This window comes from Exophiala xenobiotica (assembly GCF_000835505.1).
Source record: "Exophiala xenobiotica strain CBS 118157 unplaced genomic scaffold supercont1.6, whole genome shotgun sequence".
NCBI lineage: Eukaryota > Fungi > Ascomycota > Eurotiomycetes > Chaetothyriales > Herpotrichiellaceae > Exophiala > Exophiala xenobiotica.
The window spans coordinates 2,578,161-2,594,738 of record NW_013562489.1 but is presented as its reverse complement, the minus strand read 5'-3'; the positions used below and the strand labels follow the sequence as shown (position 1 = coordinate 2,594,738).

Here is a 16,578-nt window from a genome sequence, read left to right as displayed (position 1 = left end):
TAAGCGACACCCTAACGACCACTCAACCACTCAACCACTCACCACGCACCACGCACCGGCAGGACACCGCCAAGCACCTCGTGTCATCTAAGATATGTAGCGTTGCGCATTGCGCAGTTCATTCTTCGGAACGAAGTGCCAAAACTTTTCGACCTGCCCTTCGTGGCCCGCGGAGGTTACGAGCATGCCGAGCGAGCAGTGGGATATCTCCCAACCGTCTATCCCTGTCTGGGAGATCTGCATCTCGCACATCAGAAGGAGCACTACTACCAAAAGCGGTGGATACTGTCGGCCGCGATCGACAGATGAAACACAGAAACTTCGAACAGCTGAGCACACCTCTCAACATTACTCCGTATTATTCGATTCACACATCTGTCAATCAACTGTCAATTTGCCCAACCCACGACCATCCCTCCACTACACTCGCTACATTGACCCTATGGAAGTCTACGAAAGCCCATCGGACGGTCGGCCGTCCGTGGCTGCGGGAAGAAGAGGGAGGAGAACGGGGGATCATCTTTATGTCAAGAACCAACTCCACCACTCCCCAAGGCTCAAGTTTACTTTCCCCATAAACCATGTGTCATGATTCATCCTCGTAATTTTTTGGTTCGTTTTCCACGAACGTCTTCCGCAACATTTTCTTTGTACTTTTGAGTCAGGTCGGAACCGGCCCACCCTCTTCCGTTGCTGGGTCGCATGTGTAGTGTGCGGTGTGTGTGTGTGTGTGTGTGTGTGTGTGTGTGCGCGTGTGCGCGCCCAGGAACGGGGAACGGGAAGAAGTCGACCATCAAGGGTTAACCATGTTCAGACCATTTCAGCTCGCTTAGCTGCGACCTTCCGAATCCGTGTGGTCTCTCCAAGAAATCTCAGTAGGCCACTGCAGCCCAAAACCTGAACACGGAAATCGGTAAGCACTCAATTTTGATACTTTGCACAATCCGGATGGCTCCCATATCCGGAAAAGGCAATGGCCTCAGAGAAGGGCCGACGCAGGGCTTCGAGGCGAACATTCAACAAAGACGAAATAGGAAGAGGCGCCGCGGTCTGTCGAGCTGTCAAAGGAAAGCCTTCTTCGGGGCTAAGTTACTCGGACAGCGTTGCACTGCGAAACGAAAGAACTCGGCCGAGGAACTATGATTCCGTCCGCATAAGACTACGCTCGTATTTCCATAGTATGGAGGCATGCAGCGCCTGCATAAGTACCACTTACCCCTGTAAAGATTGTGTGGTGTTTTAATGCGCCGAAGGTAAGTCCTGGCGAGGCTGTCGAGCAAAACACCAAGGGTAAGGGCCCGTTGTGCGGTCCAATACCAGTACCCATTTTGTTCATGGCAGAAGTCAAAATGCAGCTATGTGACGAGAGTGATGTCAGTAAGATGCAACTCGTGCATGCAGGCAGACACTCACTCAGCCTGAATAGCGTCTCTGGTGGGTGAGTGGTGTGACTTTGGGCGCATGGTGACGTGAAAGGGAATCTCGCTTGGGTAAACGGGCCAGACCTTTTTAACGATTTCCAAGCGTCGAGGCGTTGAATATTTACTATTGCGTGAATTTTTCCCACGTGGCAGTTTCGGGCTCGCCGATCACGGATCTTGGTGGATTTGCGAGATTCGGGATGCGATGCTCCAACCTTCAACACGTGGAGGACAGAATGGCTTTAGAATGCCTCACTAGGCCCAGATTCACCTGGTGGGCCTTGGTTGCCGCTTTGGGACGTCTTCCGCTCACTCTGGACAATTAGAAATAGACAAGAGCACCGGCCTCACAAGCTAACGCACGCAGACACAACGACATCAAGCCGAATAAAGGCATTCAGGACTGTGGCCAAGGAGGAACAGGGAGGCCCAGGGAGGACGGATCAACCGGGTCGGGCGTGGTCTAGAGCTTGGCTCCACCCAGGTGCCATTTGGGGCCTTTGGCCATTGGCTCGATTCGATTAATCCCCCCTGGAAAGAAAAAACGAATACTAGATGCATGTGCATGATGTGCAGCCTGTGCTTGTCACTTGAGACCAGTCCCTCAGGTGGTCCCATTCCTTCGGTCCCCAAGCTTCCCAGCAGACTGGTAGCTGTGGATGCACGTGGCGCCGGCGCCCCATGGCGGTGGACTTTCATGCACTTTCATGCACATCCCTCTCGCTTTCGCAAAATGCCTCGTGGCAGACTAACTAACGTAGTGGACTGTGGTATTGCGCCAATGTGACAGATGCGCATGAGAGGAAGCGAGCCAATTCCCGCCCCGTCGTATGGTACAATCTATCTGGCTGCATCTTCTCATCTCGGCATTTCGTATTGTACAGTCATGGCGCCCTTCCCCGACCAAGCCAGCGGTAGCCCTGTTGGTGCTCGCGGGAATGCCACATGTTGGCTACTGGGAAGCCGGGCCACGCTTGCGCGGTCTGAACTCACACCGCACATCATGAACCCGCACACGCATCCATTGCACCTTGCTTGATAGAAACAATGTCCAAGAAAGCTAACAGAAAAAGTCCGTCTCCCACGCGTGAGCTGTTACTGCACGTCGACTCGTCGTTGCGTAACGAGCATAGTGCTCCCTTCCTAACCCTTGTACCTTTTTCACCTCGCGCCTGCTATGCCGCTTGAACGCGAAAAAGAGGCCAAAACATTATATCTTCATATGCTGGTGCTGATATACTCGCAGGTTGCTGATAAATGGCTTCGTAACAGATTCGCCGCCAAAGTATCTCGGCCCAAGTCAGAAAATTATAGACATATCGTGCGTAAGATTTTCGGTGCAGATAAGACACTTTTTGCCACAAACCGAATCGTTGAGAAGGTATGGCGGCCTGGAAATGCATCGCAACTCGACATTTCTCCGTGATCAAAGAGACTTGCCACAATTACGACGTCGCGTAGTCTCACAAGCTCTTTTTCTATGAGCCTGGAACTTGTCCCTTGCGAACGTCATTCGTTGCTCGAACCAGGCCCGTTTCCCGCATCGTTTTGGCCCTGTGCTCGGTGGCCCCTCTCGTGTCTTTTCATGTTGCTCCTTACACTGAAGCACTTTCCGCAACCGGCGTAATTGCACCGGTAGGGCTTCTCTCCTGTGTGGGAATGTGTATGAATTTTGAGGGAGCTCGGTCTGGAAAATGGTTTGCTACAGGTTGGGCAGACATATCGTTCTTGCGGCTGCGGGTAAGCTGGCGGCTGTGCAGGCGGATAATAGTGATGATGCTGCCAGGTGGGCGCCATTTGTGGTTCAATCGGAGGCAAGCTCGGACCAGCTATGGGCGGTGGGAAATTGGTGGGCAAAGATCTCTGCTGTGTGAGGCTGTTGTATGCCGTCGTGTCGGAAGACGGATCGCGAAATGGTGCCGGTTGTTGGCCTCGAACAGGTACATCGAGCTGCATGGCGTCCGATATTGGCCTTGCAGGTGCCGAAGCCCACTGAGGTCCATCTGCAATCGGGGGATACAGCTGTGGCGGTCCCTCGGTCGTAATGGGGGGATATATAGATATTCGTTGACCATACCGGTCTAGGTTTGCACTTGTAGAAAGTGGCGGGTAGTGATGATTGCGTCCGGGCGCATCGGTTGGCGAATAGCTCGCAAGTGACGGTCGAGCATGCCCAACGGTTGGCGAGTATTTGGTGGGAGACGGTCGCGGAAAGTCGAAACTCGACGCTGGAGGCAGCTCTGGCGTGGGAAGAGGAGGATGGCGTGGACTTTTTGAAACATGCCGCCTGTCAGGACTTGTGTTAAGTCCTTGAGAACTCCCCGATATTCTTCGCGGAGGATAGTCGAACACAGGCGAGGGGTCATTGTCTTTTACTGCTTTCCGTTAGCTTAATCCTGCCGCGAGCTTTCTGGCTCACTCACGCTTTTGAGCCTGCTCTGATACGGCCTCTATCAGACTGGCGATTGACGGGAGGGATGGCTTGGCCTTGGTGGCGTCCCCCATGCCTGCGGTCGCAAGCAGAACTGCAGGAGACGGCAGAGGGCTGTGTATGATCCGATTCGAATGGTGACTTGGTGGAAGCACCAATGCCATATCACATGTGGTTATGGGCGCAGCAGGTCAGTGCATCAAGGGAGAACAGGACGATGGACAATTCGGGCCGGAAAACACGACGGTGTTTGAAGGTGTGCCAGTAGCTGACAAACGAAGTATTATACAGGTCTCGAGACAAGTGCCTTCTCCGATTAGCGAGCGAATTTCGAGGCCACAGTGACGGAGGTGCTAGAAGTTCTGATCGGGCCTCGCCTTTGACTCTACGTGGGTCCGCGACAATTGACCAGGGAGTCCTTCCCGAGGGAGGTATATGCAAGTCAGCCAACAGGTACAGGGGGTGGTCTTGCGGTGAGTCGGGATGGAAAGTGTGTTCTCTGGCGGGGAAAGTCGAAGGATTGAGGGAAGAAGTTAAGTGCGAAAGATGGCTTAGAAGGTGTCGGCAGGTGTAAACGAGGCTTGTGACGCTGCAAAGGAGCAATGCTGGATTCAGTAAGGAACGGCCTTGGATGACAGCTGGTGGACAAGTCGCTTGATGAAAGAAAGAATCCTTAGGAGTGATGGAGACCTGGTCGGAAATGGGCCACAAGTGAACCAAGGTGTTGCCGAACCGAAGAGTCGAGAGGTGCAGATCGTCGAGAAAATGAAGGCGGTTCTCGAGGCGGGGCCGGGGGGGTTGTTGGTGGTCTTGTCCCCTTTAGCGGCTCCGGCTGGCCACGGAGTCTGGCTAGTGCTTGAACACGCTGGTCCAAGGCAGTGGCCGTTCGTCGTCCAGCAGCTCGTCAATGCGAGTGACGGTTTGATGCAGGTGTGAGATGTGCAGGCCTGGTGGGAGATCAAAAGTGGGCGAGGGGTGAGTTTAAAGACGCCGCCGTCCGGCCGTTGGCAGAAAAAGTGTGCCACCCTGGATGGAGACCCATCGAATAACGTACATACGCCGCCCAGGCCAGAGGTGGATTCGTATACGTCGACGCCCGGCTCTAGCGCCCAGCAAAAAGCGATGTGAATTACTGGGCCGCTACTACCGTCCTGCTGGCTCTAGTCAGAGTGTTCGGTGGTGGACGCTTGGTGTGTGCGGAGAGAAAGCTAGTGCAGTAAGGCTATGACAGGCTGCGCGATGGCAAAATAAGGCTTCCGGCCGATGGGACCAGGACTCAGAGATTGACCGGGTCTGAGCGATCTCGTCCGAGCGCTGTCAGGCCATGCGATGATATTCTGGATGTGGGTTTGAGCCTTTTGGGGTGTATGAGGCTTGGATGGTATGTATGGGAGATGACCCAGGCCAGTCAGACTAACGAGGCCGAGGACCGAAGTGCAAAACCACGGCTAGAAAGAAGCTCCGAGGTGATTCAGGACTGGAAGAGATGGCGAAAACACGTTCGGGGACTTGCCGAGCGAAGGGGGCACACTGCAGGAAGGAAAGCTTGAGCTGCCGAATGGTGTAGCTGACGGGGAATATGCAGCAGCGAAAAAGAATAGTCAGGAGGAGGAAATGCGGCTTGGTGTCAACGGCCCACCGGTGACGACGATATTTGGGACGATGGGCACTAGGTGATGCACTGATGGTAGGTGATGGGCGTTATTCGTCTCGAATGAGCGAGTAGCTGAGGGAGGGAAGCCATGTGGCAGGAGGGTCGTAGTTCAAGTCGAGACGAGAGTCCGTAGTCAACAACCAGGAAAGCCCCGGCAAAGAAAGAGGGACAGGCGTGGACAGGATACTAGTTTTGTTCTCGAGATCCATTTCACACAAGCAACAATACGAACGAATTAGTCCCCTTTCTAGCTTCCTTTTCTCGATTATACTTGCCAATTCTTCGTGGTTTCCCGCTACTCTATGTGGCAAAGCGTCAAAATCATCGACCGGGTATAATCAAGGATGAGCACCACAAGATGTTGGAAGTTACGCGAAGGGAGAGGCTGCCGTCGACGATCAGGGAAGCCCTTGGTGTGTGCTGATCTGTTCCGAGGCCAACTCAGCAATCAATTGATGGCGACAGACCGCTGTGAAGCTGAAATGGCTTCCTACACTAGCTGAGGACTAGTAAGTCGAACCCACCCGGACTGCCGAAGCACGAACAGCGATCAGTGCGGCAATCGCTTTTTGTTGAAGATTATTGGGGTCGCTGGGCACCTTCTGCCTCCACTTGGGCACTGAGAAGACTCCTCTGACTCCAGCACAGTGGGAATGGACCCCGGTTAAGTCCACCAAGTGCTCCGTAATAATGCGCAACAAGAAGCCGCCAAGGTCAATCCGGGATCAGAGCAGAACAGAACCACCAAGGGCTCGATTCAGTTAGATGATTTGCTGCTGAATAGCCAATGGCTTGAGAATGCCACGCTAGGGCATCTCACCCCTGTTGCGAGACTTGGTCGTGATCCATGGAGTTCTCGATTGAAAAATAACGATGATAACACTACTATGTACTCGTACCCAAGTGCGTCGAGGGCCACTGTTCTACAAAAGGCCGCGAAAAGTGCTTATTGTGGTAGAGATGCTTCGCGGGCGGACGATGATGAGGGAAGATCTGCGCCCGTAGGAGCCTGTCACAGCCAATCCAATTATCCAGATCAGCGCATGATGGCGCCTATATGCGCCCGGAGCGACCGAAGAAGAAGCCCGATCTCGACCTTCTCACTACGAGTACACACTACCTGGTACACGGTACTCGTATGATTCTTGTTTGCATTATTTCCTCTTCACCCAGGAAACCCTGTCCTGTCACGGTCTCACGCTGAATCACTCCACCTTGCGCAGGGGTGTCTTCTCGCAGTCGACTCCTTTCACCTTGAGAGTCAAACAAAGATCATGGAGACTCTCTTAGCGAACTTGAGAGCTCGGATCAAGAGAGCCCCAATAATCACCCTCACCAAGCCCCTAAGAAAGGAGCGATCAGGCTCGCTTAACCCTGCCCTGTCCAATACTCCAATGAGAGTACGTCGGAGATTATGCGCACGCCATGCCCCTGGCCCTGAACCTCGCTTGACCGTCAAAAAGGAAGCACATCATCAGAGATCTGTCTCCAGCTCGGCCACCACTTCCCTTCGGAGGGCGTCCGGCTGCTCCCAATCAGCAACACCACATTCATTTTGACGCGTTACTCCCGTGCCGTCCTTTACATCATTCCTATTACCAGAGAGGGACACAAAGTCTTTTCAACGGCCTGTCATGCAGTCAATGGGCACCATCGAAGATGAAATGACCATCCTCCGAATCTCTTATGGAGTAGCGTTCCCTCAAACCTTGGCCGACCAACATGCCCCTGCTAAAACGATCAACCCAAAAGAGCCCCCAGCTTAGGGTCGTATTTTGTCGTCAAGCTCCCCCGGTCTGCAGCCACGCGCGTCGATCGTGTTGCACATGGTGCGTTTGATCGTCCGTGAAGGCTGCTCCCTCGTGTCCCTCGTGATTTCCCATGTGACGGCTGACTGCTGACCTTCCACACTCAGGCCGCCAACAATCCTTGCCGATTTACCTCCCCATACCTCAACGAGGGAGGTCCATGACATCCTTTTGCTGATCCTGGGCTTGCTACGCTCATGAAGCGAGATGAGAAGGCTCGCCTTGTTCGCTCCGGCGACAAAACGAATGTTTGAAGTCTTCGGACACGGTCCGAACTATCCTTACTTGAGAAAAGCCCGGCAATAATGACAACAACGTGCGAGGCCCGATAGTCCCAGGTTGCAATTACAGATTTCCCACCGCAGAACTGCGACGGTAGTGACTTTGGTTCAAGCCCACCCATTTTTGGTAGAGCTTCGTGAGCTTTCAAGCACGGGCATGGCCACGCGCCTCATGTAGGATACTGGGACAAGCCACCAATAATTCTTCCAAAGCAGCGTTCTCAAGCTACTGCAGCCGGCCAACCTTTCTAGCAGCTAGCCGGCACACTGTCACTGAACTTTTCCAACCCGTGAGCCATTATTGATCTCACCGGCGGCAACTGGCAGAAACCAGAGGTGGGAACTACGGCATGGCAGGGCCGAATCGTTGCTGAGTTTCAACATCGGGCGTGACTGCAGGACACTTCCTCGACCCGAGGGTGAGGTTCACTACCTCCGGAAGGTCGATGTGTTAAGCCACCACGAGACTGACATTTTCTAGGTGCATGCTACCAATCGCTGGCTGCATGTACCAGCTACTCGTCACTACCTTACCCGGTGGTCAGTCACACCGCTTCAAACTGACAGCCTCGGGCCACTTCGAAATGGAAAGTCCTCCGCCCCTACTAGTGTGTAGTTCGTCACGGAGTCCCATGTAAGGTGTGCTTCGTGTTCTCTAGCCTCACCCGTCATGCGAAGGCCACGTGGAAAAAGGTCACCTTTTTGGAATACCCCCATCTCTGGTTATTCGGCCTAGCCACTTTGATGAAAGCGCAGTCGATCCTGGTTCCTCGTGGCCGCGATTCTTTCAGCTTTGGTTTCCTGCATTATTATTCCATGCCGGATATGCGTGAGCCTTGCAGGGTTTGGACTCGGACGCACGCATCAACGGAGATGTTGCTTTTGTTCAGAAAGGATGTTGCTTCTTGTCATCAAGCTCTATGAAGGCAAATACCGAGTTATCCCGAGCATATTGATTCGACTAGCAACGGTGCGCCTCCTCAATATTGACAGGTGGCTACAGTAAGTCATGTCTGAGGTATCCCTTACGGTTTGTGTTCTATTTGCGGGAAATTTTCTGCTGTTCTGAGTGGGTGACGGTCAAAGCGCCAGAAAGGGTGATTCGCAATCAAAATTGTGATGTGCAAGATCTCCAGGGATAGAGTTTCAGCTTTTTCGGTTCGAAGTTTGAGCTGGCCATGATCCCTGCATGGCTCTTCTTAGCCTCCTCGATGGACTACGCTACGGAGTACTCGTACTGCCATTCTTTTCTCTGTTCGGGAAGGTTGGCTGCACTGTTATGATCCTTCTAGAAAGAAGCCGCTGAATGCAGTTCAATCTTCGGGTGTCTTGCTTTCAGTACTGTACGCAGCAATGCACATTAGTCCCTTGACCACCAGCGACGTCGGCGCTGCTCATGGCTGGCTACCACTTGGCACCCGATGCAATCAAGCCATCGAAGCAACTTGCCCTGGCCCTGGCCCAGAAGGGATGACTTTCTCTTGGTGGGTGGGCTACGGAAGCTCACGCACGCTACTGTAATGTTCGAAACGGTTACGAGGCAGTCGAACATGGACATGGCTGGAGTTCCATGTCGACGGCGTCTCCAGCAAGAGTCGTCAATTTTCGGAAGTCGATATCACTTGACGGATCGACTCTGCACCGTTTCAATACTCTGATTCGCAGCAACGATGCTGCGCAACACCATTGACAGCACTCGTATTCGCCTAACGACCTCGTGGTCTTCCTTCCCTTTTCCATCTGCTCTCACTGGCACAGACCCTCGGTTAATCGACAAAGCCCGTGCATCCCCGGCAAGCGTCGCTTTAGGCACTGCGCGATACTTTTTGTGCGACGCCCACGACGCTGTGCTACGGAAGTAGTCGGGTATCTTTGGCACACCAGGCCTGGGTTGCTGTGTGTCAAATCTTTCCGAGGCGTCGGTCGGATCTACGAGTTACCCCCGCCAAAGCTCCTTCCACGTGGCAGCCATCCCTGCAAATCCCGTTGCCCCTGGACAGCCCGATTTCTTAGTCCTGGCCGAATGCACAGCAGGACACCAACTGATGCCACTAATTTACCCAACCATTCCTATCTCTTTTCTTCCTACTCCGTACTCCATCCTGTCAACACTTTCTTTCAAGGACTGCCCCTGCCAGCAGTTTCTCGTTTAACATCTCAGGAAGCAGTCGGCTTTAGGCTGCAGACCTCCTGCAACAGCAGCCCTCTTAGGTCTCGCCGGTTCAGGAAGGGTGACCCGGATCGGTGATTGCAGTCATGGCGCAAATCCAAGCCGGGTTGACATTCTGCTCCTCGACTTGCCTGGCCGAGTAACGTGGCTTGTTTGTTGTAGCGGCGATTTCCTGAGCTCCATATGGGTGCTGGAAAATTCCAGTGCAGGTGTCTTTCAAAAACGTCACGACTTGTATACCATGTACTCCGGACGTGCTCAGCAGATTGGCTGCTCGGTGCCCACACGATCGGACGCAACTCCCGTGCGGCCTCTGGTCTTAGCAACCGCAATCTTAATACCACTTTCCTACTGCTCTTACTCCGTAGAAGGACTTGAGTCGACTCATCACTAAGCAGTCTTCTCACTAAAGTGCAAAGGCCTTGGACCCTGCAAAGCCGAGTGCTGCCATTCAGCCTTCAGGCAGCTTGATGGGGACTCCCGCTTGGGCTAGTTCGAAGTAGCCGGCTGAACAAAGCCCCTCGGCATCTTCCTGCAACTCCCCAGCCATTTTTGACGTACATTTTAAGACACCCATGGGCTTGTCCTCTGGTTATATTTGGAGATGAGCAACGATTGTCGTTTAAATGCAACGCTGCGTTTGGCTAGCTGGGTCTAGAAGCGCCATTATGTGAGAATTGCAGCCTCTGTGCAGAAGACCTGCAAATCATGCTGGATCCCCGTTTTCTTCTCTCCCACGAAAAAGACTGACGCCGTACGGAGTACAGAGTACTTAATTCCGCCAATCAACCAAAACTTTGCCCGGGCTCCTCCAAGTGTGACCCGCCCCAGCTGCCTTCTGCTTACCAGGACACTACCCTACAAGCATCACTTACTCCAGCAGGGTCGAACCTCGTCTACCAAGCATATCGCATAGCGAGACAGCAGCCCGACTTCAGGCTAGAACCTTCATGTGGTTTGGCAATTTACGGTCAGAAGGACCTGCCATGCAGGACGATATGTACACCCCTTGTCACTACTAGCCACCATGCCGTCCCTTCCCAAAAAAGATTGGGACCCATCAACAGAGACGATGGATTCGGACCTGTTGTCCCTGAATCGCTGGTGATCCCTGGAGCTCTTGAGTCAAACTGCTGTAGACATGCTTGTAGAAAATTGGAGGATTGCGGGTGCATCGGGTTTCTTTGGCGGGGAAATTGAGACGCAGCCTCCAGCAAGATGGTCATCTTTTTAACATGCACTGTCTTGTTGTGGTCAAGCTAAAAAGCACCATGCCCACATGTCTTTTCCAAGGCTGGGCATGACTTCATGACTTACCCAGTCAATCAGAATAAGTTATCGTCCTTGAAAGCCATTCGTACCTCATACATAGAGCAGGGGAAAGGCAACGGGATTGCCGTGGATCGTCGTCGACAGTGCATGCACTGGTGCTGCTGATCATACTGGTAGAGGACACTCGCTGGGCCACAGGACGCCGTGCCAAGGCGTGATGTTGCGCTCCTGCGATATGAGGCGATCATCACATGGACTCAGGTAACTGTTCTCTTCAGGGATAACATCATCCATGGACATGTGTGCACACGATAGTATCACTGGATTTTCCATTCTCTTAACATTGCTTCATCAGTCTTGGAACAGCTGGCTCCTCGTGGCCGTGTGAGGCTGAACCACGTGATCGCAGCCTTGTTCCAGCCAGAACCAGCCAATATCTTTACCTCAGGGACCTAGGTAAGGTATCGCACAATGAAGGCGTGCATGACCTCTACTCTCATCATACACGGCAAAGGGCCTTTCATGATGACAATGTTGTCTCTCTCACCACCAGGACAATAGCTTACTATGCACCACCAGCCCTGCCGAAAGGCCGTGAATGAAATCACGTGGCATGGCTGTTGCTGTCGCAACGCTAGTCAACAAATGTTCCTCTCCGCCCACGAGATGCATTCTCGATGTTCAGGCCTCGTCATGACAATACTATCTGATAGACTAACTGCAGGACTCTTGACAAAGCTTTCTGTTGCACACTGCTAATCTTTGAGGCCATACTTTCTTGCATTCAGATAATGCTGCCGTGAACGCAGTAGCTGAGAGTCGACCGCGCCTTCCTCTCCAACTTCGTCGGGCCTCCTGAAGACAATCAAGATGGCGCTCGAACTTACCGACACCGACAAGTATGAAGTCAAAGAGATCATCGGTAATTGGCGTGCACTCTTCTTTGAGACTTCCCTCACTGACAATCGCAGGACGAGGTGCCTTCGGGATCATTCGAAAAGTCCGTCGGAAACAAGATGGCCATGTATGCTTCTGGAAGCCTTTCGTCCGTGGGACAAGATCACTGATATGCCATAGATCCTATGCCGCAAAGAGATCAACTACCTGAAGATGTCCCAGAAAGAGCGCGATCAACTACACGCTGAATTCTCTATCCTCTCGTCGCTCAAACATCCTAACATTGTCGGCTACTTCCACCGCGAACATCTCAAGCAAACACAAGAACTGTACTTGTATATGGAATACTGCGGCGGCGGCGACCTTGGGTCGGTCATAAAAGAGCTCAAGAGAAAGAATGAATACGCCAAAGAAGAGTTTGTTTGGAGGATGTTCAGTCAAATCGTTACTGCCCTCTACCGCTGTCACTATGGCGTCGATCCACCCGAGCCCGGCAGCGACCTTTCACGGCAGAAAACCCGACCTCCAGTCGGAGGGAAGATGATTCTTCATCGAGATCTCAAACCCGAAAACATTTTCTTGGGAGAAGACCAGTCTGTGAAGCTCGGAGATTTCGGCTTGTCAAAGTTGATGCAGTCGCACGACTTTGCTTCCACTTACGTTGGCACGCCCTTCTATATGTCCCCAGAGATCTGTGCCGCCGAGAGATACACCCTGCACTCGGACATTTGGTCCTTAGGATGCATCATGTATGAACTCTGCACCAAGGAACCTCCATTCAATGCAAACTCGCACCTGCAACTGGTACAACGAATTCGGAAAGGGGATTTCAAGCCTATACCATCTATCTACTCGAAAGACCTTGCGAACGTCATTGCAAACTGCCTGAAGACCAACCCCGTGCACCGACCTGATACGGTTTCACTATTGACTGTACCCTACGTGTGGATAGCCAGACGGCAACAGGAGATGGTCAACATCGGAAAAGCTCTGAAGACTAGGGAAGAGGTTGCTGAGCAGAAGCTTAGGCAGGCAGAGGAGAGATTATCGGCCCTCGAAGCTGACAGAGCAGCAATGAGGGCCGACATTGGCGACCAGCTCCGCCGCGAGTGGGAGGTCAAAGCACGATTAGAGATTGAGCGTCAGATACAGATCGAGCTGGAGAGTCTGCGAAAGCAGTTCGACAGCGAAGTGGAAGCGCGTGTCTCGCAGACCTTAGCAAGGCAAAACCACACCATGGGCGCAAGGGCACTGAGAGAAATTCACAATCCTCCGGGCTACAACAAGGAGAACCTCAACCCTACCTCGTCGGTCAACACTTCCGGCGAAGAGGATTTCCCATCTACCACCGACCTCACCGATTTATCCGACCTCTCTCTCAACTCTCCGAACGTCTCTACAATCCAGGCAGCACCTCCAAAGAAGGCCAGGACTCCTTTTGCCAGATCCAAAACCAACTTGGACTCTCCAGCTGATGTTCACATGTCTGAACCATCACCAATGTCCATCTCCGGTCTTGCACTGTCACCACGAAGAACAGCTGCTGCTCAGCTTACAGCTAACTCTACAGTGACCGCCGCAAGTGCTAGGAACATTTTCGCGGAGGCAGCACGACAGAAAGCTAAATGGGAGCCGCAGCTGGCTCATTTCTCTGATGACGAGGAAAACCATGATCTCGAGGATAACTCCGATGACGACGCTTTTCCAGAACTGCCCAGCCCAACACGACCTAAGGCGACTGTGGCGAGCACCGACCCCTTCAAGAATCCGGCACCCATGCGCTCGAGGAACAAGCCAGCTCTGGTGAGACACCATACTACGGCAGTTGTGCAAAACTTGGCGAGCAAGCCCACACTCTTTCCTTCCAGCGGTGCAGCAGCCCAGGTGAGAGCCGGCATTGCGTCGTCGAACAAGCCAGCGGGTAGAACCGCCAGTGACAACGATAGCAGACCCGCAGGAGTCAAAGCTGCAAGCCCCAACCGACGCCTCAGCAAAATCCCCAGTCGCACGGATTTGAGAGAACAAGTCGCGGGAGAGAATGGGAGCACCAGCCCTCTGAGGCGTGCGGCGACAACCGGAGGCAGACTTGTGAGCAAGCTTGCTGCCGGCAAGCAATCAGCTGTGCCTGGCAGCGTAGGTGGACGTACTCTCGTCGAACTTGCTCAAGCTCGAGCTGGTGGTCGACCGATGAGCGCCGAGTTGGGCGTTAATCTCTACTCGGAAGCGAAGACTGGACCGGACCGAAAGCTGATGGATAAGGATCTTCCTGATATTCCACCAGTATGGGATCCTGAGGTGGACGAGATGCCAAGTCCATTTCTGAAGCGCGACACAAGGAACGTTCGACTGATACGATGAGCCACAACTCTGTGAGAGAACAGAATACAGAGCATGATACCATGAAACAATGAAACCGTGCATGATGCGACACTTGGCCGGACGGAGCCAGTCTGGAGCCAAGTGGCGGGCTTTGGCTGGGTGGTGTGTCTGGGCAACCTCAATGAAGGCCCGGGGCCGCGCCTACAAAAACGACTCTTCTACAACAATCTTTTCTTCGTCTTGGGCCTATAGGAAGATCTCATTAGATCTTGTTCTCAGAGCTTGGAAGCACTTCGAGCGAGCATTGCGTGCGCAGGAAAAGGCAGTTGATTGACGCACGGAGCTTTTTGGAAGCAGTGGATGAATTTCCTTTTGTTTATTCAGCATTGTGTGCGAGGACCTTGGTAGGCGCTCTGGATAAAAGGCCTGGAACTGGACAGCCCATGAGGCGGCTGTGTTGGGTTTACCAGATTGGACTTGAGCTGGGGGAAGATGATGTGATGTGTACATTAAGCCAGCCCAGTCACGAGACGACAAAGATCAGAAAATGAACATTAGCTCCTGGAGCCAGCACCGACATCTCTCGCGTTTACTCACCAGGCTCAGCAGCTACGTAGGTGGTAAGACGTTTTCGCATTTTATGGTGGCAAGGGTGAAAAGGAGAGTAGCACTGCTTACCCATAGCAGCCGTCGCTTCTGGCCAAGTTGTCAAAGCCGTACGTCCTCTACTTGGTTGCGTGCCGTCTAAACAGACGCGAGCAGCCGTCTTGCGTTCGTTTTTCATCACGATCCCCAATTCAAGCGTCCTCGTCCTCGACTTCCTCGATCTCGACATGTCTGCTCGGTCTTTGCAGCTGGGCACTTGCCTCTGCTTGGTTACTGACCTGGGTGTTCATTGCTGGGGCTGTGTTCTCGTTGTCTTGCGCAGCAGCATCGTGCATCTCTAACTCGCGAAGAAAGCGCGCCTCTTCCTCCGCCATTTTCTCTGCGTTCTCGTCATCTTGCGGAGCTTGGCTTTCTGGTTGCCGTCTCTCACGATCTGTCCGCAGATAGCCCTCGGCCTCAAGCCGATCCATTTCCTCGGGCTCAAGGAGACGCCCTGTAGGTCCTCCTTTGGCAGCTTGTTGTTTCTTACGCACCACGTCCGGTACGAACCGGTTCACTGCTTCCTTCTTCAGGTCTCGTATTTGTGGAGCGCTCTCGTAGGTTGTCTTGACGACTGGCGCAGGTTTCGGGGGTAGACTGGTGTTTGATGCCTCCTCTCTTTTGAAATTACGCCTGAATTCTCGGGGAATAGGCGGGGGAGTGTCTTCTGGCATGGGTATCCGTCGGACGGACTCGTCGGTGTCACTGCCCGAAGAGTCTCGGCGAGACTGAAAATGTTTTCGTTCACCATCATGCCGTCTTTTGCCTAGTACGTTGCTGCCTTCGCCTTCCCTTCTTCGTTCGTGTCCTCCAAACCGTGGTGCCTTGTCGCCGAGGGCTTCTCTTGCTTTGCGTACAGCTTTGAGGTCTCGTTCTAGGTCTTGGAGGATGGCCTTTTCGCGAGGCTTGATTTCTCCGGTGGCCTCAAGGGCTTTCAGATCATCGATTTGTCTCTGAAGCCGGTCGGGGTTACGCTTTGCCAGTTTCTCGTTCCGCCTCGCCTGTAATTCAGCCCGACTCTTGTTCAACTGTCTGGCCTTTTCTAGCTTTCGCTGCTGTTGCGCAGGATTGATCGAACGCTCTTTGTCTCTTGCCATTGCGTGGAACCCGCCGCGAAAAAGTGGTGGAATGGAGGAAATTGATGGGCAAGCCTATTTTGAGCCTGCAGCCCCAAGGGTCAGATGTCAATCAAGCCCAAGTAGCCTGGATGGGAGCGGTTGGTGCCCGGTGTAGGCGTCCCCACGACTGTCCAGTCAATGAGATCACTGGACCCCAGGAACCATGAATTCTTGGGTCTCACCGGTTAGCAAAAGACGAACCGCAAAGTGGTGGCCGAGGATGGCGGCTGCAGGGTGAGGGCAGAGATGCAGTAGCGCTGCAGTTGAACCTGCAGCCTGTGTTTTGTGTGCGAATGTCAAATGGAAGCCACTCCTGCATGAACGGCTCAGCGAGCAGACATGAACGAATTCCAGCCCAGAAGAGAATCTTTAGTGATGCTTGTACTGCAGTTCTGGGGTGCCTTAAGCATGCATTGATCGCTGGGCCGAGTTGCGATGTGCCTGACCAAGTGCTTGCCGGCAAATATTTGAGTCCAGAAGTGCAGTTTAACGGTGGATAGCAGTAGAGAGAAAGGAAAAGAGCAGCTGTGATGGATAGCTGAAGCACACCTTCTTTGCTCTC

General features: G+C 53.1%; 3 protein-coding genes across 3 annotated transcripts; 1 reads left to right on the top strand and 2 right to left on the bottom strand.

Annotated features, from left to right (window-relative positions):
• Window positions 1-2,180: 2,180 nt before the first annotated feature.
• On the bottom strand, window positions 2,181-4,795 carry PV05_10243 (uncharacterized protein). Its single transcript, XM_013456663.1, has 2 exons — window positions 3,845-4,795; window positions 2,181-3,796 (listed from the first exon to the last, which is right to left on the bottom strand). The coding sequence occupies exons 1-2, from the start codon at window positions 4,014-4,016 to the stop codon at window positions 2,931-2,933; spliced, it is 1,038 nt and encodes a 345-aa protein (XP_013312117.1). The 5' UTR covers window positions 4,017-4,795; the 3' UTR covers window positions 2,181-2,930.
• A 6,950-nt stretch (window positions 4,796-11,745) lies between these two features.
• Window positions 11,746-14,904, top strand: PV05_10242 (uncharacterized protein). The gene is made up of 3 exons (XM_013456662.1): window positions 11,746-11,959; window positions 12,009-12,061; window positions 12,115-14,904. The coding sequence occupies exons 1-3, from the start codon at window positions 11,908-11,910 to the stop codon at window positions 14,290-14,292; spliced, it is 2,283 nt and encodes a 760-aa protein (XP_013312116.1). The 5' UTR covers window positions 11,746-11,907; the 3' UTR covers window positions 14,293-14,904.
• Window positions 14,627-16,511, bottom strand: PV05_10241 (uncharacterized protein). Its single transcript, XM_013456661.1, has 2 exons — window positions 16,199-16,511; window positions 14,627-16,143 (listed from the first exon to the last, which is right to left on the bottom strand). The coding sequence occupies exon 2, from the start codon at window positions 15,993-15,995 to the stop codon at window positions 15,051-15,053; it is 945 nt and encodes a 314-aa protein (XP_013312115.1). The 5' UTR covers window positions 15,996-16,143; window positions 16,199-16,511; the 3' UTR covers window positions 14,627-15,050.
• Window positions 16,512-16,578: the final 67 nt, after the last annotated feature.